This window comes from Lingula anatina, chromosome 8 (assembly GCF_051362555.1).
Source record: "Lingula anatina isolate TDL-2025a chromosome 8, LinAna3.0, whole genome shotgun sequence".
Classification (NCBI taxonomy): domain Eukaryota; kingdom Metazoa; phylum Brachiopoda; class Lingulata; order Lingulida; family Lingulidae; genus Lingula; species Lingula anatina.
The window spans coordinates 14,542,292-14,565,691 of record NC_141774.1 but is presented as its reverse complement, the minus strand read 5'-3'; the positions used below and the strand labels follow the sequence as shown (position 1 = coordinate 14,565,691).

Sequence of the window (23,400 nt, the reverse complement as noted above, 5' to 3'; positions counted from 1 at the left end):
TAAGTGAACTGTGTTTATTTTGTACATAACTTGACTATTTATGAATGATACACCATTAACGTGATATTGCATATCTCGGCTCCCTGACCTTCAAGATGTACTTCCGGGTCACGGCCTTTTCCACCATATTGGTTCGAGAAGTGTACTGTCCTCCAACGAGCTAAGGCCGAATCGGCGACATACACTGTCATTTCAAGCCATCCGACAGGATAACAAAAACACACTACAAGAATGTCTAGCAATGATGAATTAGCTTGCACTTACAGTGCTCTTATTCTTGCTGATGATGATGTACCGATCACGGTAAGTTGATGTGTTCACAACTAGCATTTCACATGCATGACATCCCTAAGTACCTACTGCGGCAGATATTTACTTAAGTTAGTGCCTAAATTTACCTTGCTCACATGGAAACCCGATGAAAACCGTCGTCTTCTATCCCCGTATGGCTTTGCCTGCCTTGCCACTTAAAATCTCAGCCAATAGGCCGTTGCCTTGATTTGACTCGAGACTTGACATAGTACATGGAAGTGGTATTACATAGCTCTTGTGCAATATGTCATTATACTCCAGTGCCTTAACTAAATCATGATTTTTTGTCAGTTTTACTTTGTATGTTGAAGATGGCGTATTAGAGCACTTTGCAGTTTGTGTGTTGCTATTCAGTATAGGCGCACCTCTCAGAGATGGCATGTGTATGGTGGGGGTGGGGTCTTGAGAAAGAGATAATAAAAGATGTTCCTCTTCCAGCTATCAAATTTTAAATCATGTAAACCTACTTCCAGGCAGAGAAGATCTCCACCATCCTGAAGGCAGCTGATTACTCAGTAGAGCCCTACTGGCCTGGTCTGTTCTCCAAGGCTCTGGAGGGGATCAACATCAAGGATCTGATCTCCAATGTTGGAAGCTCAGTGGGCGCTGCCCCCGCCGCTGGTGGTGCTGCCCCTGCTGCCGGTGATGCCGGTGCAGGTGCCTCCAAAGAGGAAGGTGAGGGGATGAGCAGTACAAGTCAAAGCGAGGTTTAACAGACATGATTTTTCCTTCGATTTAAATGGGAAATAGGATTTTTTTTCACTGTGGTTTGCTGTCTTGAGACCATCCCTTCCCCCCAAACCTTCAGTCTTGAGGCCACTGACCTATTTTTTTCCTACTTTATCCTTACAACCCAAATCATGTCTGGTTTAAATAAATGACCAAACAAGGATTGTGAAGTGCTTGTGGCAGCTTTCAGTCTCTCCCAGTAAAAACTTTCAAAAACAGCTAGACATTTGGACCAATGGTTATGAAAAATTTGCCTGACTAAAAGAATATTTTGCCCAGTTTAACTGAAATTTAAAAAAAAATTAAAGGGATAATAACTCTTCGTATGAAATCTGTATTTCACAATAAAAACATTGTGAATGGCTCATAAAAATATAATATATTCTGTTTTCCCACAAAAACGGCTGTTATAGCTATTATTCTGATATCTGAGCTTGTCTTTAGACCACGTGACCTCCATTGATGGCTATACTCTGTTAAAATCTCTTAAGAGATTTTAACAAAAAACCAAACTTTTTAGAAAAAAACCAGGGACTAACTTTGAATGTAAAAATGGATTCATTAACCATTGGTCAGTATGGGAAAATTGTTTTTTACTCCAGGAAAATTCATTTTTTGGTCGAAACGAAGAGTTATTATCACTTTAACAACTGCTCTTTAAATTGTTGGTGGTCCCTTGGATCAACTGAGCAGAATTTTTATGAAAATTTTACTGGTCGTGATCAGCAGGATTGCCAGGTACAACATGTCTGACCAGACAATCCAGGCTCTTCCCCTGAGAATGTACTAGATAGAATTTTAGAATCTGATGTAGTGCTAGCACTCCCCAATAAAGCCAAATTCTAAGTGGACTTAAAATTGCTAAACAAAATAGGGTTGATCTAATTTGTTTTAGTCAAATTTAAAGCATTTGGAGAAAAAAAAATGATGAAAATAAGTGATTTGGCTAAACAAAACAAAACAAAAACCCCAGAGAATAATTTATGAAGTCAACTGATGCTAACCCGATGGTTTGTTTTTCAGCTAAAGAAGAGAAGAAAGAGGAATCAGAGGAGTCTGATGATGATATGGGCTTTGGTGAGTATTCAGATGACACACCTGAGTTTCAATGTCTACTGGACACTTACAAACTTAGTAATCTTAAAAACTGGGGCTGCTATCTAGTCTGGTTAATTAGTAATGCAGTATTAGTTAAAGAGATTACTGGAAAGTAAGCTGGGCTCCGTAACTCCAAAGCATTGCGAATAGTGATATAACCTTTTATTTCGAAGCTATTATATGGGGTGAGTATATTTTTTTTTTAAGAATTGTTATTTATCACAAAGATTTAATTTGAGCTGTTTATTTATGTACTCAATTTTTTGTTTTCCAGGATTGTTCGACTAGACTGAATATCTTCAACTGGAAGTTTGTACAGAACTGGAAGAAATTGTACAGATTAAAACTGGGACTGAGTTAAGAACTTTTTAACCTTCAGGTGTATTTTCTGTACAAAGTTTTAAAGAAAAGAAAAACCCAGAAATAAAAAAAAATGTGAAAGAAAAAAGTTTAATGTCATTGATAAGCACAGAGAAATGTGCAAGTATTGTGAATGTTGGAGAACCCCCCTCCCCCCCCCCCAAAAAAAAAAATAAAAAATAAAAGTACTGCTAATTTGCAGGACTACACCCCACCCCACCCACCTCCCAATTAAAAAAATAATTTAATAACGTAGTACTTTTGATAACATTGTACATAACTGATGCACACAACTCAAAAATTGTGGGAGACTTTTGCCAGAACTGTCGGCCTTGTCCTTGACCCATTTACCTTGATTATGACTTAATTATTTGAATGTCACAATTAAGTTTCCACGGATGGTTTTAACTATTCAGAATTAACGAAACTATGAGACTGGTGTTGAAACTGAATTTTATTAAGACCACCTGCTCTCAGCTCCGTTCATTTCACAAAATTTGCATTTAAAACGTCGATCTTTTTCTTCTTCAAGGCATCTGCAATCACTTGGTTCTGGACTTCCGTGTAATCAAATATATTCACCATAGCCCGCAGATGCTGTAGTCTATCCTTAGAGTCGGTTAGAAAGTGAAACATGGCGTCCTTCATAAATCTGACCTTGACCTCCGCGTCTGTCACTGGCGCGCCGTTCTTGTAAATTTCATCCCGTTTCAAAGACTGCCATCTCTCGAGTTGTTTTTCAGTGCGCTTAAGCTTTCGCAGGATCTCTTGATCGGTCACTGTTTGGGGGGCCTCGGCGGCAAGTTTTTCAACCTAGTTTTAAAAATAAATAAATAAAATGTGACCAATTTAAATGATCACTGTATATTTAAATAAGGATATTCCGATAAGTAGAACAGGTTGATGTTGAGCCGTAAACAGAAAACAAATGCGATCCATCAATTTATGAGTTTTACGCACATACGGTTTTGAAATAGATGAGCAAAACTTCAGCCGGTCATGGTTTCAAATATGCGGCCTCTCTATCCAAAATGCATTTGCATATTTAATGACATGTTCACACATATACATAATCCTGACAGTTTATTTACGCATATACTCAACTGTACGGGCCGCTAGTAGTATAGAAGAACAACAGCTAGTGTGCAAGTTTTCCCGGTGTAACGTGACAGTGAGTTCCCCATAACAGAGAGTCCGCTTCCCATTCATTTGTACAGGTAAGCCTTGCCCAAGATTTTGTCCCACTTAGGTCAGGCTAACCCTAACCATTGTAACTATATGGAGGGCGGACTTTCTGTTACATGGACCCTCAGTTTCGTTACAAATGGCCAACGGTTTGCGCCAGGTTATATTGAATATGACTGCATATACTACCTCTTCCTGACGCTCAAATTCGGCACTAGCTTTCCCCTTCTCATACATCTTGAAGTACATCGCCTGCGTCTCTTCGTCATTTCTTTGCATCGTCTTCTACTCGAAAGAGAAACGCAGAGAAGCTGGTTAGATTATTATTCTAGGACCGTTTAATGGATCGTAAGATCATTTCAATTCACATTTCTTATCTAAGGAAGAGACTTTGACCCCATTCCCATACCTAGATCGATCTAGCGGGATTGGTCCTCCTCCAAGGCGATTCTCGCTAAATTGCTTTCAGCATAGATGTCTGACACGCCTACTGAAGCTGCTAAGCGATAGTTAATTACCCCCTAACAGCTTCAATAGACGTGCCAGACATCGCAGCCGCTAAATCTGAAAGCAATTAAGCGAGAATCCCCTCGATCGGAGATTGACCGATTCCGCTAGATCGATCTAGGTATGGGAATGGGGTCTAAAATTATCTTATTTCACCACTATATAAATTGAAAGTTGACGTCAGCATTCTATTTTATTTATTTATTTATTTTCCGGCTAATGGTGATTAAATGTACTAAAATTGGTATACCAGTCATATATTATATTATTTAGGAACAAATACGATATAAGTTGATACAAGTAATTCAATTCACCCAATACCTTTTTAATATAGCTTGGAGATTAATTTCTGCCACCTGCATACCAAGATCACGTGATTTTCTGTCAATATAGATTTTCCCGTATAGTGAACAATAGACGTTAGGGTCTAATTATGAGATGCCAAATATAAATATAGCTCTAAAATACGTTATCTATTATGCACGAACAGTCGCCACACTTAAAGGCGATGCTGTTTAAATCTTTCTTTCTTTCTTTCTTTTTTTAATACAAATAAAATCACCTTTAGATTCTGTATCATATCTTCCAGCTGAACCACCTTTTGGCTTAAGTCCACATTTTTCTTCATGTGCGCCGTTTTTTCCGATTCCGTCTGGTCAAGGCGCCATTTAAGGTCCTCAATCTCGCGATCTTTGGCGTCGACGATTGCTTTCCACGTGGCCTCCATCTCCTTGTCGCGTTTCTCTCTGTCCGCTTCCATGGCAGCGAGTTGGTTCTGTGCGCCCTTAAGATCCGCTTTCAAATCTTTGATCATTTGGTCCTTTTTCTGCAAGGGGGTCAAGTAGTCCATCGGTGGTGGACCTGGATCCGGCAGGGGTGTCCGCGCGTGCTCGAGGCGTATTCGGCTGGCGATGCTGTCCCGGTAGTGGCCATCTTTGTGAGCGTGATCCGACGCCGTGGTCGACTTACTTCGGACCATCTTTTGCTGAGGGCGGTTTCCAGTTTGTTTGTGGCCTGACGCCGCACTGGTGAAAGCGCCGACAAGCGAGGGCCTCCTAACTCCTGATTCAGAAGAAGAAGAAGAGGATTGTGTTCTCCGGTTACTGGCTGAAATCTTCGTGGCGTCTGCCGTCTCAAACGGACTGGGAGCCTCTCCAGATTGACTGCTTCCTGTCGACTGACGCTCAGCGTCGGCGAAAACACTGTCGGCACCATCGCTTTTTGCATCGTTTGCATTTGAAAAATCATTCTGCTTATCGGCATCGCCACAGCTTCCCGGTACTTCCGTACAGTATGGTGTGTAACCGCCATTAGTAACCGCAGAATAATCTGCCTCACTATCTGCCGACTCCACAGATAGATATGACGAAAGGTGCACCACTGTCTTTTCTCCTTCACGAGGTGTTGGACATCGTATAGGATCGGAGGCTCTCGGGTTTTCTGTCTCTTCAGACATGTCTATATCAATATGTTTTCCCGCAGTTATTTCGTCCTGCTTTGTACGATCGTCTGCTGCGAATCAACTGCCGTCTGCTATCTGTAAACAATGCTGGTTAATGTATGATTTCAGCAAACTTTCATCGTCTTTTTTTTTTTCGTTACAAAAGTGTACTCCTCGACATTATGCTGGCACACTCAGTGCTGTATCAGTGGTAACGCAGAATAGAAAAACCTGCAACGCAGACAGAAGCGAATCGAATTCATGTAACATTGAGCATCCTTGAAATTTAGGAACCTGGATGTTTTATTCATTTACGATCACACGATGTTAGCTAACAACATTTAATCATTCCATTCGTCAGATTCCATATTCTCTCCTGACATCATCAATGATGCATAAAGATGAACAATATAAGTTTAGTTCAGCGATCGATATTATAAATGATACTGACATTAATTAGCTATAGTCATGTTGTTGGGAAGTACGCAGTATTTGCCAACGTTTTTTTTTTTCTGATTTTCCAACCAGAATAAAACTCTACCACATCCTGCTGTGTCTCCCCGCGTTGAAGAGGTTACTGAAAACTTAAGCTATATCTTCCACCCCGCCTTGAAGAGGTTACTGAAAACTATAAGCTATATCTCCCACCCCGCCTTGAAGAGGTTACTGAAAACTAATCACTATCTTCAGCGTAGCGTGTCTGTTCATTTTTTGTCAGCACCCTGAGTTTCAGCGGCCAATGGCATACTGTACGCGTTTAAAAATGCCCCAAAAGTCATATTTAATATGTCTACATACATGTACTATATCCTGTAATCTGCAAGTTACTTTTCCCAATTAAATCTCGCAAATAAAAGCAGCTGATGTTGATAGTTCCTTCTGAAATGTAAAGGAGGACATGGCGGCTGAAAGGCCCAAGAATGGCTGGACAGTCATTTAGAACGACTCGTAACTTATTAAGTTAATTAGAGACTGTATAAGCCATTGAATGCAAGTGCAGGGATCGGTATTGGTGAGCTAGGGACCAAACAATGGTTTGTGAAGGGGAAGAAAATTAATGTTTTGGAGGAAAATTCGATTTTTCATAAAAAAATGTCTGACCGTATACCTTGTATTAAACAGCAGGAAGTAAACTGGCATAATTAATTGTCAAAGGGAGGGAAAACCTGTAGCGTAATTACATGTTAAATCCTGCCAAATGTACTTCATCACTAAAATTATTAGACCACTTGATGTCAAAATGAGTGCCTTAATTTTTATCTTTAGGAATTAATTACTTACCGACTTATGCCCTGATTCGACCGATTTTAGTGTGCATCGAAAGGCACATCAAATCGGGACATAAGTGGGCAAGTAAGCTTATTTTAAGTGTGTAAGAGACAAAATCACACGAACAAAATGCCAGAGTTTTCAACGAAAAAGGGCGCGGGAAGAGAGATGAAAAAGACGGATTCGGAATAGACCTCAAAACACAGGGTGTCCCAGTAAAACCACGAACTGTAAAATGAAGATACCGGTTCCTGTGTGATGTTTTCATAATAACACCCGGCTCGTATTTATAATATGGTTTGTATGCTATAATTAGCTTACGTTTATCTATATCCGCTATACGTGTATTGCTAAACGGTGGGAAAACGTACTGTGCTCCTTGTCCGGATTATTATTATTATTATTATTATTATTATTATTATTATTATTATTATAAAAGCAGACTGGCCTGTAGGCTAATTTCAAAAAGGGGGGGGGGGGTATTTCTGAAAGAGTGGACTTTTCACATGAACCCCTCGTGTACCTAGATAAAATTTTACCCAGAGCGTATACCTTTTCCAGGCAAAAAGGGGCGGTCCGTTAGAAACCTCTAAACTACGAGCATGCATGGTGAGGCTGGGTTTTGCAGGACCTTCGTCAGTCTCGGATCAGCCGTCTGAATAGGCCTATCTCAATCTGTTCAAGTTCTCTGCACGATACTAGTCTGACTAAAGTTAAATTTATGAAGGTTCACGTGACGCTATTCAATAGTTAAACATTAATTAAACCACCGGACTGAAAACGCAGCCCAAGACGAAACCAAGTGTTGTCTTTAAATTATTTTCCGGCTCTAGCATTATACAAAACTTCGGGACTCTGTTTAGTAGTTCACTTGATAAACAAGCGACATAGTCGTCCTTACATACTGTGACTTACCTCTCTCTCACCAGCTGGTTGCAATACTGTCACTCAAATAATGCGGGTGGTTAGGAGGACAATCCGCACCAGTATCTCGTTTACAGTATACACGTACACATACACAGGTACATGTAGGCCTACAATGTACCAGCAAATTGCTTTCCTCTTCAACAGTCCGCTACAACAAAAGTGAAAGAGAGACCCTTAATTGTTTGGAAAGTGTCCTAAACCAATGGGAATAGCGCGCGAATATGTTCACACTAGTACTGAGTGTACATGTAGTTATCATATCACAGCCAAGCTACCCTGCTGGTTTTTAATGTCTAATTCCCAAGTATTCCTTCATGACCCTTTTGCTTGATGTTTCAATGCACAGTTTGATAAGATTGATAAAATTCCTTTACCACTACAACCACCGACCGTATTACAGGTATTAATTAATATCTCCAGATCTTAAACTCACAGCGTGTAAATTAGAGGGCATTCCCACAGATTTAGGGCGTATTCCCAGAGCTTTTAGATCGATCTATCCCCGTGGGGAGTCTCACTAGATTATTGTTAGATAATCCGGCTTAAATGTCCGTCCCGCCTACTACAAGCTGTAAGGGGGTTATTAACTTCCGTGCGCGGTCGGCTGACTACAATTTAGTGTGATCCCCCAGGGAGTTAGGTCGATCTAGTAAGATCGATCTAAGACCCCATTCCCAGAGATTAGATCGATCTACTTTAGATCGACCTAACTCCCTGGGGGTTCACGCTAAATAGCTGTAAGCCGAGCGGGCACGAAAGTTAATTACCCCCTTACAGCTTGTGGTAGGCGGAACGGACATTTAAGCCGGATTATCTGACAGTAATCTAATGAGACTCCCCACGGGGATAGATCGATCTAAAATCTACGGGAATGCGCCCTTAGTCACGACTTTGCAATATTCATTAACTGTGAACAACCGTCTGATAACGACTGACTGATTGGGTATCGTTCTACCAGATAAGATTGTCTAAGACGTTTGTTTGATACGTTCTACAGCATGAAATTATGTAAAGCATATGGAACATATACGTATTACACCCTGTATGAGTTTCCGCAAATATTGTCGAAGGGACAGGGAAAGCCCTTCCGAAAAATTCCAGTTAGATGTCCCACATAGGACTATCGGACTCTATATATAGGATCTTGATTAAGGACTTTATGGGACATTAAACACTGCGGGATTTAACGTTATCAACGGCAACCATGCAGTTTCATTGGACACAAACCACTGGCCTGACGCCCATATATACTGTATATATGTCACTTAAATTATATCAGTAATATTTTCCTAGTATAAAGCGTCTGGTCCAACTGGACAAGCAGAATTAAATTTTGTAGAGACTTGATTAATTCCCATAAAGTTTTGAAAGTATGCTTAAATTACGTCCAGGTAACAAGTAGAAGGTCAGAAAGGGTTTTAAATTCCGTCTTTTGGCGTTGAATTTTGGACTCTGTTTGTTAAAACACTGGAGGGTGGATCGAGTTTTCTATAGCTGTCAGCTGGCTGAGCTTTCTTAAATACACCAACCTGCTGTTTTAGCTGTTTATTCATTCCTTGGATATCAGGGGATATCTTCCCATCAAACAGTTGTCTCCGGAAACCATGTGTGCAGGCTGTGCTGTAAGTTGTGTGTGTGTGGAGGGGGGGGGGGGGGGGGAGAGATCAACTTGACGTACATCGGGGGGGGGGGGGGGGGGGGGGAGAGAAATCAACTTGACGTACATCGGTCCCTATAAACGGGACTTTGCTGCATTCATGAAATGTTGTATCAAAAAGATCACCTATTTTCTTACTTCATTTCTTTCAAATCACACAATTCGCTTTAAATCACTTTGTTATCATGTTAATATTGACAGCACAGTTAATTAAAGCTATTAATAAAGGCGTTCCAGCATTTATTCGCTTTAATCTTTATATTGTTCAACCTTTTCTTTGATAATTGTGGGTAGCCATAGCATATCCCAGCACTTCCCCACATTGGAACTGATCGGTATGAGTAATTAACTCACATAAAACAGACAGATCACTATATTCGACTTAATAGATGGCCCCAGAGGGCGACTGAGGGTCTCAGTGGTCACCTCTGCGAGAAGAAGGTTTATTTCTAATACTACTTCCGGCGGTACTTCCGGTACAGACGTCATTTCCGCCCATTCGACTTGTTCAAACACGAGGCAGTGGATATTGACAGTGAACCACGTGTGAATGAATGAATGTGAGTATGTTAATTTTCCCGGAACGCTCACTTATTGTGCGAGTGTTTCACTCAAATTGTCAAGGCCAGGGTCTCCCACAGCCAGGCACTACAACTTTCAAAAAAGTATAAACTATCCCTGGTCTAAAGGGCAACGAAAGCTGCACATTTTTTCCATAGAAACTTGGAATTTCCACAGAGTAATATTTACGTTGATTTCCTTTACATGCCTTTGTAATTAGCTGCTGCACACCTGGTTAAGAGATAAAAGCTGCCTTAATATAACTGCAGATCGTTTTCTGTGATCGGGTACTTACAGCAGAAGATTGAAAGACAGTGCTTGACTTGTGTCAGCTATTACCTGGATGATTTCTTTTAACAGGCTTTTGTACTAGTAAATATGCCACTATATATCTGGTTTTGCATAAACTCCTGTTTCACCTAAATGTCTTGAAGGATATAGACAAATCAGGACAGATGAGGTGTAAATTAGAATTTTTAACGTAAAAATTATTAAGCATAATTTAAGCCAAACAAGAGTGTTAATTTTTAGTTGTTGGAAAAAAATATTAGGCATAATTGTACAATGATGTTGCTATAAACTTATATGTATAACAGTGCTTAAAAGCTTTGAGTATTACTAGTAATTTCCTTTCATTTATTATTTCTTTCCAGATAAATACAAACAGTGTGACTAAAAGTTTACCAGCAATATGATGAAGATGGTCAGCAGCTCACCAGGCACCTGGTCCCTGTGTGCCCTTGGTTTTCAAAATCAAGCTGTCCCTCGTCGTTGTGGATGGTTTTTGAATTTGGGTCAGCACAGAAGATTGACTTTTGTGAAAGGACAAAGACAGATAGATGGTATCTATCGCTCCTCCTTCTCACCCACTAACCCCCTCACACTCTCAGTCAGAGCATTCTATGGAGGACAGGATCATTTTTTGCCTGATGACCTTAGTTTGCACGTCAGGAGTCCACTAACAGAGGAAGAAGCAACAGAAGAACTATCGAAAATAGACCCAGAGTTACTTGGTATTGTTCGAGCTGAATACATTCTAATGAAAGGCTCTGGTTGGCTAGTTCCAGACAAGGTCACTGATAAGGTGTTGTTAGAAATGACAAAACTCTCAAAAAAGAAAAGACAGAAAAGATGGGAACACTTAGCAGTGCGTGCTTTAGCTAAAGAAGAAAAGGCAATGAAGAAGGAAGAACCCAAGAAACTTACTGAATACGATAGTTTATATGATTATCGTAATATCGTATGTAGAAAGTCGCTTTTGAACACCCTTGTCCATTATCAAAATATGCATCTCATGAATGCCATGATGTATCACCAACCCCTCCTGATTGACTTGGGCTATGATTCACTGATGACTCATGAAGAGAAAAAAGCCTTAAGTATTCAACTTGGTTATATTTATCATGATAACAGGGAGAGCAGGGACCCATTTAACTTAATGCTCTGCCATGCTTCATCAGACTCTGAGAGCACCTATTCTATAGGTGTACAGAAAGGAATACTGCAGCCATCTTGGATGTGGTCTGTCACTGGTCGGGATATGGTTGACCTGTACCCTCGAAAGAGCTTGGTTTACCTTTCTCCTGATGCTACAGACTATCTCACAGAGTTTGATCCCAATGCTGTGTATGTGATTGGTGGACTGGTTGACAAGAACGTCTCAAAGAAATTGTCTCAGCGAAAAGCTCAGAACAGAGGCGTGGCCAGTGTTAAACTGCCTATAGACCAGTACAAGTAAGTTGTATCACTTCGTCAGTGTACCATTGTTACCCTTTAACCAAGTTTTGATTCATCCAGTTAAGCCCCCTTTACACTGGACGGCGTCCTTTCTGCGTCCAGTAGTACGGCCCCATTTGAGAGTTAAAAAATTATAATGCTGTACGTCCCGACAACTGGCCGATCATTGAGCATTCATTCTGATACAAAATTGATGCCCGTGCCTCCTTATTTAGACCACAGCGATGCCAAATTTTATGGTCGCAGAAAGGACGCCGTCCAGTGTAAAGGGGGTATTATTATACTAAGGGAGATTGGTACACATTATTTTTGTCCTGGCCTATCTCGTCTGCTGGCTCTGCCGCTATGTACATCACCATTACAGCTCCTCCTCCTAGACTGGTGTAGATTTAGGTCACTTATAATCTGAACCCTAAATTTTGGGCTTTGTAGGTGCACTGGTGTAGGCTTGGCAAAATGTTATGGGCAAGTTTTCAAGTCTTAAACACTGAGGGTCATCTTTCACTTTCGTGAGTTTAGGGTCAATCGGTGCATCATCACAGAAAAAGCAGCCATTAATAGAGGCCGAAACTAAAAACTCTCTAATTCTAAAACCATAAAAGCTAGATAACTCTTCTTTGTTGCAGTTTATAGAGCTTGTCAAGCACAATACTGGAAGTGGTGACATTTTTTTTTTTTTGTTTGTTTGTTTTTGTTTTCCATACAGTTTAATAGTTGCGCTATATCAAAAAGTACAATGTCACAATATTCAGGGGTGAAAATAAAATGTCAAATACTCGTTACACCTATAGTAACCATTGAACTTGAATGGAAAGGCATATACCAGCAATCAAACTCTGACCTTGAAATTAGCCTTTGACCTACATGTCACCATAAACTGAACTTTGCAAATTTTCCTTCCATTATATCTCCAAAACTTACAGAAATATGCCCATAGTTACTATTGAACTTGAGTAGGAAGTCGTATACTGGCAATCTATTTGTGACCTTGAAATTGACATTTGACCTACTTTTCACCATGAGCCAGACTTTGCAAATTTCCAATGTCTAATATTTCTTATTGAACTTGGATGGGAGTCCTTCATTTATAATCTTAATGCAGCCTTAGATTTGACCTTTTCCCCACGAATTTGTCATAAATTGTAATTTCTTTAAAAAAATTGAAAACTCTTGTTTACTGTATTTTGTAGAACTTATGAAGCACAGCATTGGAGGTGGTGTCCCTTTTTTTTTCATATGAATGCGCTTACTCCAGTTAGTGGTACAATACCCAGAGGCAGTATCTCCTCTTTGATCCTCCAGTTATTTCATTATTTTTGATTAAAACCAACCAATAAGCTATTTAGTAATTACAGTAGAATCATATGTTGGTCACAGTATTAATGGCATTTGGACAGAATGATATTGTACGATAATTGCTAAATCTTTTAAATGGGAAAATATTTGTGAATTTTATAGAATGTGTATTTTTAGTGATTATTTCTTGATGTTAGAACATTCCTATAGATTGAATGGTAACAACAAAATTAAAAAAGCAGGCTACTCTTTTATTCTGAACAGTAAAAGCACCACAAATGCCATATATAGGAATATACTTTTTGTTATTATAGAATTATGTATCTAAATGTTTGATAATTTTTGCCTGTTGGAAGTTCTGGCTACATACCATGTGTTTGTTCAACATATCGGTATTTTCTTTCAGATTACGAAGTGGTCAAACCAGTATACTTCCTCTCAACAAAGTGCTTAAGTACCTTGTTGAACTACGTGACACTGGAAATGCTTATGAGGCTCTTAAAAGATCTGTACCGAGAAGAAAACTGGAGCAAAATGAAGAGAATTTGGTTGTCAAGGAGAAACGCAGGAGGAAGTTTTATTAGTACCACCAGCGGTACTCACGGTTTTAGTCCCGGCCCGTATCGTACTGCTCCGCCGGCTCCGTGAGCTCTACTGGCTCAGCAGGGTGGCATGGGATACAAGTCTTTGTTACTGTTTCTCTTCATAGATGGCAAGGGCCTGTGTGCCCATCTCTTGGATTTAGGTCACATATAATCTCAACTTGAGCCCTCTGGATTTTTTTGTCTCATTGAGTGCATTCACCTTGTTGTGATGCTCGTTGAAAGGCACCCTTGTCAAAATTTTTGAAAATTCAATGCTAAATATACTGAAGGAAATATGGGAAAAGTTACTACAGCAGTCTGACCAAAAGTCATGTGGAGATTCCAAAAATGCCCTTATATTTGACCCTTGACCTTTATTTGAAAGTCAAACAGGCCAAAATTTTCTAAAAGTGGGATTTTTCCCCCCAATAAATTTTTGTGCCAATTTTCAGAAACTACACAGGCCTAAGAACTCATATTCTCCCTTTTATTGAAGGGAAGCAATTAGGGTCTCCTTTCATTTTTGGGAGTTTGGGGGTCAATTGGTGAATTTTCATGGGAAAAGCAGCCATTAGATGTTTAGACTGAAAACTCCCTAATTTTGGAACCGTAAATGCTAGAGACCTCTTGTTTTTTGCATTTTGTAGAGCTTTTCAAGCGCAATACTAAAAGTAGTCCATTTTTATGTTTTCTATATGGTTTAAGAGTTGCGCTATATCAAAAAGTACAATGTAGCAATATTCAGTGGAGAAGATAAAATGTGAAATACTCCAAAAGTAGCAGTTACTATACTATACTATAGACACTATTAAACTGGAATGGGAAGTCACATACTGGCAATCTAACTGTGACCTTGAAATTGAACTTTGACCTACTTTTCACCATGAACTGAACTTTGCAAATTTTCTGCCCCTTATATCTCCAAAACTGGTATTACTATGCCCATAGTTATTATTAAACTTGAATAGGAAGTCATATAAAATTGGCAAAGAAATATCCATAGTTAGTATTGAACCTGAAAAGGAAGTCATAAACTGTGACTTTGAAATTGACCTTTGATCTACTTTTTTATCATGAACTGAACTTTGCATATTTTCTTGCCCCTCTTATCTTCAAAACTAAGAGAGATATGCCCAGTGTTGCCCCTAGGTTTTTTTCTTTTGTTAGCATATATGCAACACTGATAACACATTTCAAGGAAAACCATCAGGCCTATTGTCTAGAAAATCACAGGAGTGATCAATGTTAGGAAAATACAGGTCAGTTCATGAATTGGAAAAACCACTTGATTGGACCATTTTTACAGTTATGTTCTTTGTGCATTTTTGCATATTTTGAGAACTCTTGTTTATTGCATTTTATAGAGCTTGCCAAGCACAAGACTGATAGTGGTATCCCTTTTTTTTTTTTTGGTTTTCCATCCGAATGCGCTTACTCCAGCTGGTGGTACAATATCCAGAGGCGGTATCGCCCCTCTGATCCTCTAGTTGCTTCTATTTTTGAAAAAGAAGGCAATGAATAATAAATTAGACATCATTTTAGTTAACAACAGTGGGTTGTAGGGTAGACCAACATTGTCATGTGGTCTTGGTTCCCAGAAGAAATAGACCAGAATTTATTGTATCAGTCTCATTAGGCAGAAATAACAGGAGGCCTCAGATCTATAAGCAGGTTTATTTCTCTTCTCTAAAGTCCAAAATGTTCAATTAAAGGGATAATAACTCTTCATATGAGATCTATATTTCACAATAAAAACATTGTGAACAACTCATAGAAATATAATATATTCTGTTGTACAAGAAAAATGGCAGTTATAGCTATTATTCTGATATCTGAGCTTGTCATCAGACCACATGACCTCCATTGATGGCTATACTCTGTTATAATCTCTAAAGAGATTTTAACAAAAAACCAAACTTTTTAGAAAAAAAAACCAGGGACTAACTTTGAATGTAAAAATGGATTCATTAGCCATTGGTAAGTATGGGAAAATTGTTTACTCCAGGAAAATTCATTTTTTGGCCAAAATGAAGAGTTATTATCCCTTAAATATACAGGTCATAGTAAGGGTATGGTATGGAATTGTTGATAGATTACAGTTAACATAGAACACAGTTGTATTATAGGGAGCATTCAGATTCAGACATCATACCAGCTGGATTGATCTAACTCTGTGGAGATTTTTGTTAATGATGATGTGATCAGCTTTATTGTCTGACATGCCTCCTATTTCAGCTAAGAGAAATTACGTAAGCTGAGTGATCGTGAAAGTTGATTACCCCCTTGCTGCTGGAGGGGGGGGGGGGGGGGGCGTGGTGGATAATTAAGCTGAATACATTGCATTTTAGCAAGAATTCCGACAGAGTTGGATGCATTTAGCTGGTATGATATCTGAATCTGAGTGCCTTCATAGAACTACACTAGTACAGGAATTGCAATAGAAGGTGATCTAATTCATACTAACATGTTGAATAATACTGGGATAAAATAAATTACTTTCATGAGACTTGGACCCACAGTCTGGTGTTTAGATGATATTTTGTACATATTTGTACATATTTTGTACATATATACATGATAGACTTTATGCTGAACAGGAAAAAAAGGTCAATTTATTCTGGTAAATTGCTTTATTAACAAATGGTAAAAGTGTCATAGTGGTGATTTCACAGCCAAACTTCATTTTAGAAACTTCCACATTTAAATCAAATTAAATCAACATTTGGTAAAGATTATTCACATGTCTCCATTATAATGATGTTACATGAATCTTTCAATACATTTTATTCTTTGGAAAGAACTGTAACCAAGTTTTAAAGGATGTTTTCAGTTTAAAAGGATTGAAAAACTATTTACGGCTTCATCTCCAAGTTGAAGTTTAAAGCAGTCTGAATTTAACAATGTTAAAGGTCACTTGTAATATGTCTTAATTCTGTTAATTGGCTTTAATATCTCTGACTTGTTTTAGGATTCATTGTAATGTATTTTGTGTGTATTAGTTATATATAGAAGGAAAAGAACTTGAATTGTAATAAGAGATTGGAGATCACTTGACCATGTAGCTCATTAACTCACAGACCAAGCAAAAAGGAATTTTTTTAAGCCCAAAATTTACAAAATGAGCTTTCAATTTGTCTACTTTGATAAAGATATTGTTTGTTGGGCTTGTTTTCTGGAGAATGTCATCCGTTCAAGCCATTCTGACTGTCTGCTACAAATCCTTTTATTGTCATCTGCGTCTCAAGTGTGGCTAATGCCAAGCCTTGGCAAGGCCCTTTATACATTTGTAAATTGCAGATACTGGGTCGGTGTTCAATGCAATTTTTCGATTAATGATCTGTTTATAGAAAATAAAAAAAAAAAATAAAAACCTGCAGAACTAACCATAGCATTTCTTATTGATGCACATTAAGCAGGGATGGTATAATATTGAATTTTTTTTTTTTAATTGAAAAAAAATAAATAATTTTGTGGATTTCTACAAATGTAATGAAACCTTATTTATCATTCTGTACATCCTTTTCACATTTTGTTGTAATGGTGAAAAAAAAGAAAAAAAATGTTACATATGAAGGCTATAACAAACATTGGAATTGTTTTTAAACTGAAATTGTCTGTAATTCTCAAAAGTCATATAAATTGTTCTAAATTATTAAGTTGATTTGACTTACACATTGCGAGTTGGAAGAAAATTGCTTTCATCCCAACAACATTTTATTTTGGTCGGAAAACTCAGTGCAGTAACCAATGACATTCCTCCACAAGGGGGCACCATCTGTCCACTATGTGACCACATGGTGTCATATCAGTGTCATTTTTAAATTATAGACACATTTTAAATTGTCAAATTAATGCCACAGATTTTTACAGAGGGACATTATTAATAATCTGTGTAAAATTGTTAGAAAATGTGGACTGTATCTAAACCACTCCCAAAAATATGAAAATAGCAAAGTATGGAAATATCAGGAACATTTTACTTTTTAAAATTTTTGGGGGGGCCGTCTAACATCATTTATGTATATAGTGATATATGTTTGCATGCAGGCGCACCTAGCTGCATGTTCAGGTGATCAAGGCTGTCCTACATACTCAATATATATTGTGGCTGATTGAAATTTTAAAAATGTTTGCCAACATTGATCAGAAACTTTTTGAGAAAAATATAGATCACCTCTTGTATCTCATTTATTTATTATAATTTTCATTTTTTTATTATCTTAAAATAGTTATTTATTTATTATTATTTACTTATTATTATTTACATTAGTGCATTTTAAGGGATAATAACTCTTCGTTTTGGCCAAAAATGAATTTTCCTGGAGTAAACAACAATTTTCCCATACTTACCAATGGTTAATAATTCCATTTTTACATTCAAAGTTTGTCCCTTTTTTTTTTTTTTTTTTTTTCTAAAAAGTTTGGTTTTTTGTTAGCCATCAATGGTGGTCACGTGGTCTAAAGACAAGCTCAGATGTCAGAATAATAGCTATAACTGCCGTTTTTGTGGTTAAACAGTTATTCACAATGTTTTTATTGTGAAATATAGATCTCATACGAAGAGTTATTATCCCTTAAAGTATTTACTATGGTTGAGCCAGAGAGTTGAAATAGACAACAAAAGAGAGACACAACATATCTTATCTGTGTACAAAGAATGGGCAAATAAATTTTAATTAAAACTCTCACTGCTACAGCTTTACTTGCGAGTTGCTGCCACCTGGCGGATAGAGATTGCACATGTCAAGACACTCCTCGTTCAATCCTGTTGCACTTCCTGTGTAAGGAAAGCGTTTATTTCGGTGCACTGTGCCTGTGTCACTGCAAGGTTAGTGCCGTGTCAAAAATTAATCACTTTTTAATGAATTCTGTGGCAATTTTTTTATGCTGTATGGTCAGTGGAAAGCACGGAATCAGAACACTTCAAGGATTGTTTAACTGAAAGGCTGCGGTTGACTCAGCTCCACCGTCTGTTGTTACCCTCTACCAGGGTGAGTGATAGATTTTTTACAGATATTATTTTTTCACAAATATGTCTCTAGCTAGATAGATGGTCATTTTCAGCTAAACCCACCCTGTTGAGGAATCCCATGTGGGAGCAATTATCTCTGCCCGCGCGCCAAAGGCTTTGTACTTGCTCTAACATAACATAATTTATTTAACATAACATAATTTTATTTCACGTCAGTTTTCCAACAAGCACAACACTAGCCATAGCAGGCTAATATCACCGACAGAATGAAATAAATTAATGTGAAGTACTATAATAGTGATATAAAATTTAAATAAATAAATAATTTATTTTTATATGCAGTTGTTTTACCTGAGAAAATATTAAAAGTATTTAAGTGTTTAATACTATTGATTGTATAAAAGTGAGATGTTGCCTTAGAGGCTACCTGAGATTTAAAACCAGAATGCCTTTTAGGCTATACATTTGCACACAATTCACATTTCCAGTTTGACTGGGGTGTCCAGTTTTGGACCATACCTTTAAAAGTGTCCAGATCTTTACAATTTTTCATTGATACTGGCAACATATTCCATAGTTTAGCACCACTGTAGGCTAATGAATTTAATCCATAGCATTTTGTCCTGCAGTGCTTCTGAAGCAACTGATTTGAGTTCCTTAAGCTGTAAGGTACTTCTTTAACACTGAACAAATCCCACATGAAAGGTGGGGAGAGCTTATTTACTGATTTAAACACTTCAATTATTACAGCTCTATTCCTAGAAAGCTCTGCATGAGCTTCGCTCCACAACCATGTGATAACTGCTCGTTACGCAACCAGTCTAAGGCTTTTTTATCTGTCACAGAAGAGCAAGTGATTGAAGTCAGAGTAATTAACTGTCTTGATTGCTGTCACGCAGACTTAGACTGGACCTGCTAAGTGGCAGTGCCTGAGCAGTTATGCAAACGATTATCAGCCATGTAATCAGCCTTGAGATTCCTCAACAGGGTGAGTTCAGCTGTAAATGACTATCTATCTAGCTAGAGACATGTCTGTGAATATCTGTAAAAAAAAATCTATCACTCGCCCTGGTATAGGGTAGCCTGTTGTCACGTTCATCAAACTCCGTCAACTTATTACTGTAGGGTCAATACGCGACTTTGCAGCTAGATACTTGGGAGTTTTTTTATACACATAGCTACATTTCTGGGCATGAATACACCGTTTAGTTTTTGATCTATCTCATTTACATCAAAGGTTATTCAAATTTTAGTGACCATGACCAGGGCCACAGATTGATTTTCACTAGACATTCACAGATATGCATTTAAATATATAGACGGCCATTTTGTTCTCTGTGATCCTGTGACTTTTGGCCATATGATCTTGGAAGCAATTAAATCTGCACAGGTGGCATTGCACACGCTCTATAGGGAGCTAGTTCAGGAGATTCCTCAGTTAACTTCCATCTGACTTAACAGTACATAGATTAGTGGCAATCCTGAGTAGTGATGCAAATAGTCAACAGTCATGTAATCAACCTAGAGATTTCACCACAGGGTCACAGTTAGAAGATTGACCAAATTTAGCCAGAGACATTGGCTGTGAATGTCTAAAGAAAAATCAATCTGTGGTGCTGGTACTAGTAGAGGGTAGATTTTTTGCGCAATACAGTGCAACACAGCACAATACACTTGAAAAAACAATTCCAGTTGCAATTACACAATTAAAAAATTGCAATTGCAATAACCTAAGAAACGGTCTTTTCCAACAAGTAGGTTGATATAAATACAAACTATATTACAGGGTTATTAATTGCTGTTGTAACATAACAAATCGGCAAGATTTTTATAGCGTTAGATTGGCAGCCATGTTGGCAAATGGCTCTTCTTGGACACATTACCAGCCAAGAAGAGCCACTCTCCAACATGGGGGCCAACCTGACGAAAAAATCGAGCCAATTTGTTTAGTTGTATAAGCGATATTCAGTACTAAGTAATAAATTTGACCCTTTTTGGTTTGAAATTCCCCTCTCCTGTGTTAACTTGCAACTGCATTTGTTTTTTTTTTTGTTTTGTTTTGTTTTTTTTCATGTGTATTTCGCTGTGTTGCACTGTATTGCTGTGTACTGCCCAATTCAGCCAATTAATCAAAAATAATACATCATCACCCCCTACCCCCCCCCCCCCGCCCCCCCCCCCAAAAAAAAATAGTATATTGTTAAAAACAAATGTTATTACTAGTACAAGTAAATAACTAACCTGTATCAATATATTAAATAATTTGTGACAATATCACAGCTTATCTCAACCAGACAGAAATGTGCATAACTACCAAAAACTGGAATCTCATTAAAAGTTTTGAGCAATTGGCATGTTTGAGTAAAGTGCATTCAGAAAAATTCTAACATGTGCATATAAAAAAATCTTTATTCTTATATTATTATCATACTGATGTTAACAAGACATGTTAACAACAACAATCCTACAACAAGAAGATGCATTTTAAGGACACACAAGTGTTTTGGAAAATGCTGTAAATAAATATATATATATATATATATATATATATATATATATATATATATATATATATATATATATATATATATAACTCAGAGTTGGGGTTTACACGTCTCTTTTTTATTTATTTAATATTTTTTGTATATATTTAGTTTTTTTATTTATTTTTAATTATGTATAAATGCTCTGCATAGTTGAACACTCTGTTAACTATATGCATGCTTTATACATATATATATATATATACTAGTAGTTAAAATAACTTTGTGTGTTTTGGTAAACTCTGCATATTATTTTTTATTTCAGGTTGCAGAAAGGAACACCTGCACAATGGCTTGGAATAGCCTCAGTCAGGACAGAGGTCCAGAGTATCGAAGAGAAGAAGCCAGAGTGATGATGAATATGAAGCAATACCTAACACCAGAGGAGCTTGCTGTTCAAAGAGAGGCAGAAATGAAACTGCGAAGCAAAGGGCGTGCTAACTCTATTGTGGCAGCTTCCTTGCCCTTTCTCTATCGATATTTTAAATCTATACGTCCCGTACTTACAGTTGGCTCAGTGGCGGCCTCTGTAGGCTTGTATTCCCTAGCCCATATGTCCTCAGTAATAATTGGAATAGAACAGTTCAGAAAAGATGTCCTCAACTCTCCAGATTTACCTAGTGACAGCGCTCTTAGGGAAGCGATTCAACAAAATAAGTCCCTGTACACTGTCTTAATTGAACGTAACTTGGTTGCACCTCCCAGATCTAAATTTCAACGAGGTGTGGTGGACAATTCGGATGCAGGAACTCGACCAAAATTGCTAGATGAAGCCCCCTCTAATGTCTTTGGCCTTGATGACTCTCGTCGGCCCCATTTTTCAGGTTTGGATGATTCACAGAGGCCAAATATCGAAACCGGAACTACTTTTCTACAAGAGAATTCGGAAATGGATGCAGCACCCCTTAGTGAGAAAAATGTCACTTATGCTGAATTACGCGCAAGAAACCGGGACAGGCACAATAAATCCCCGAGACAAGAGCAGAGTTACATGTCCAAACCAACCAGGTATTTTTGGGATGAGGAGAAACCTAAACATGTGGAGCCAGAAGCCCGGGGAATGCCCATGCAACCCAGGGATAATTTCCCTCAACGTGAACATAAACAACAACCCTCAAGACATAAGAGGACCAATAAATATGGGGACTTATGGGAAGAGTGAGCTTTTTCGCTTCCAGTCAGGGTGTATCCAAGTAAAAGGTGTATCATATCTGTGTTAGGTTCTCATTAAAGCTGCCCTGTAATGCATATAAACCACTTATACTAGTTTCTTGTAAGACACAAATAAAGTGGACATGCCAAGGGATAAACCCAATCAGTCAGAAAAAAAAAAAGCTGAAGTATAGCACCCTCTGCAAAATTTAAGTAACTGTTGTAAATTGACCGACTCCTCTGACCTGCCTGTCTGCCCCAATTATGCAGCACAAAAAGTAAGCTGAACATATATGTTCCAATGTAATTTTTTAGGTAATATGAATTGATGTTCATGGTATTTCTCCCAGATATATATTCTTTTTGAAACTATACTAGTATGGTAGCATTTGGTCAGCTTTTGTGGCACAAAAAAAAAAAAAAAAAAAAAAATTACACCAAATGCACCTCTAAAGTGAAGCAAAATTGATGAAGCTTTTTATACAATTTAAATGTTTATACATGCTATACAAGTTAGATTTTGAGTGCGTTTTTTTTTCTTTGAAAGAGAGTGATCAAATAAAATAACATAAGTCTTGAAATGATGAAATATTGGAACAAGGTGTTAACATTGTTGATCCTGGGGAAGGTAACACTATGCTATTGGGGTATAGATTAAGGCAGATATTCATTCAAGTTGAATGATGAATTATTGAATATTTTTCAGCATAACTGTTTGCAGACACAGCAGTTATTTTAAAACAATGTTTTGTTTGTAAAAGTTGAACTTTTGAAGAACTGTCAATGTAAGTTGGGAAGTTGATATTTATTTTTGAAATTGATGCATACTATTAGCCAAAAAGTAAAATATTAGAATATGGCGACGCATTTGAAAACAAATTTGAAATTATTAAATTATCATAATTACCCTTTGCTGCAAGAAGTGCTTTGCATTTGACCAGGTTCATGTACAATGTACATATGTCGCAATTATTGCTCTGTGTCTGTGGTGAATAAATTCTTAATTTTATACCTACATGTACTAGTATGTGGTGTTATCACTCCACCCTGCTGGTGGTACATACCCAGTA

The 23,400-nt window shown here is 37.8% G+C and overlaps 3 protein-coding genes across 6 annotated transcripts; 2 read left to right on the top strand and 1 right to left on the bottom strand.

Annotated features, from left to right (window-relative positions):
• The first annotated feature begins 102 nt into the window (after positions 1 to 102).
• Positions 103 to 2,587, top strand: LOC106174161 (uncharacterized). The gene is made up of 4 exons (XM_013555582.3): positions 103 to 303; positions 786 to 987; positions 2,065 to 2,118; positions 2,414 to 2,587. Exons 1-4 carry the CDS (start codon positions 232 to 234, stop codon positions 2,425 to 2,427), a joined length of 342 nt encoding a protein of 113 aa, XP_013411036.2. The 5' UTR covers positions 103 to 231; the 3' UTR covers positions 2,428 to 2,587.
• A 348-nt stretch (positions 2,588 to 2,935) lies between these two features.
• Positions 2,936 to 9,449, bottom strand: LOC106174145 (uncharacterized). Of its 3 annotated transcripts, none has more exons than XM_087018902.1 (5): positions 9,358 to 9,449; positions 7,817 to 7,976; positions 4,754 to 5,863; positions 3,874 to 3,969; positions 2,936 to 3,312 (listed from the first exon to the last, which is right to left on the bottom strand). In XM_087018902.1, exons 3-5 carry the CDS (start codon positions 5,645 to 5,647, stop codon positions 2,983 to 2,985), a joined length of 1,320 nt encoding a protein of 439 aa, XP_086875028.1. In that variant the 5' UTR covers positions 5,648 to 5,863; positions 7,817 to 7,976; positions 9,358 to 9,449; the 3' UTR covers positions 2,936 to 2,982. The 3 variants fall into 3 exon arrangements, with proteins under 3 accessions (XP_086875028.1, XP_013411017.2, XP_013411020.2); XM_013555563.2 differs by lacking the exon at positions 9,358 to 9,449 and adding an exon at positions 6,431 to 6,511 and having other exon boundaries at positions 7,817 to 8,204; XM_013555566.2 differs by lacking the exon at positions 9,358 to 9,449 and having other exon boundaries at positions 4,754 to 5,728; positions 7,817 to 8,204.
• A 119-nt stretch (positions 9,450 to 9,568) lies between these two features.
• On the top strand, positions 9,569 to 23,345 carry LOC106174142 (tRNA methyltransferase 10 homolog C). Of its 2 annotated transcripts, XR_015335691.1 has the most exons (4): positions 9,827 to 10,045; positions 10,700 to 11,780; positions 13,486 to 18,491; positions 21,444 to 23,345. XR_015335691.1 is itself a non-coding variant. In XM_087019192.1 (3 exons), the coding sequence occupies exons 2-3, from the start codon at positions 10,738 to 10,740 to the stop codon at positions 21,529 to 21,531; spliced, it is 1,131 nt and encodes a 376-aa protein (XP_086875318.1). In that variant the 5' UTR covers positions 9,569 to 10,045; positions 10,700 to 10,737; the 3' UTR covers positions 21,532 to 23,345. The 2 variants fall into 2 exon arrangements, 1 of the variants encoding a protein (XP_086875318.1); XM_087019192.1 differs by lacking the exon at positions 13,486 to 18,491 and having other exon boundaries at positions 9,569 to 10,045.
• The last annotated feature ends 55 nt before the right edge of the window (positions 23,346 to 23,400 follow it).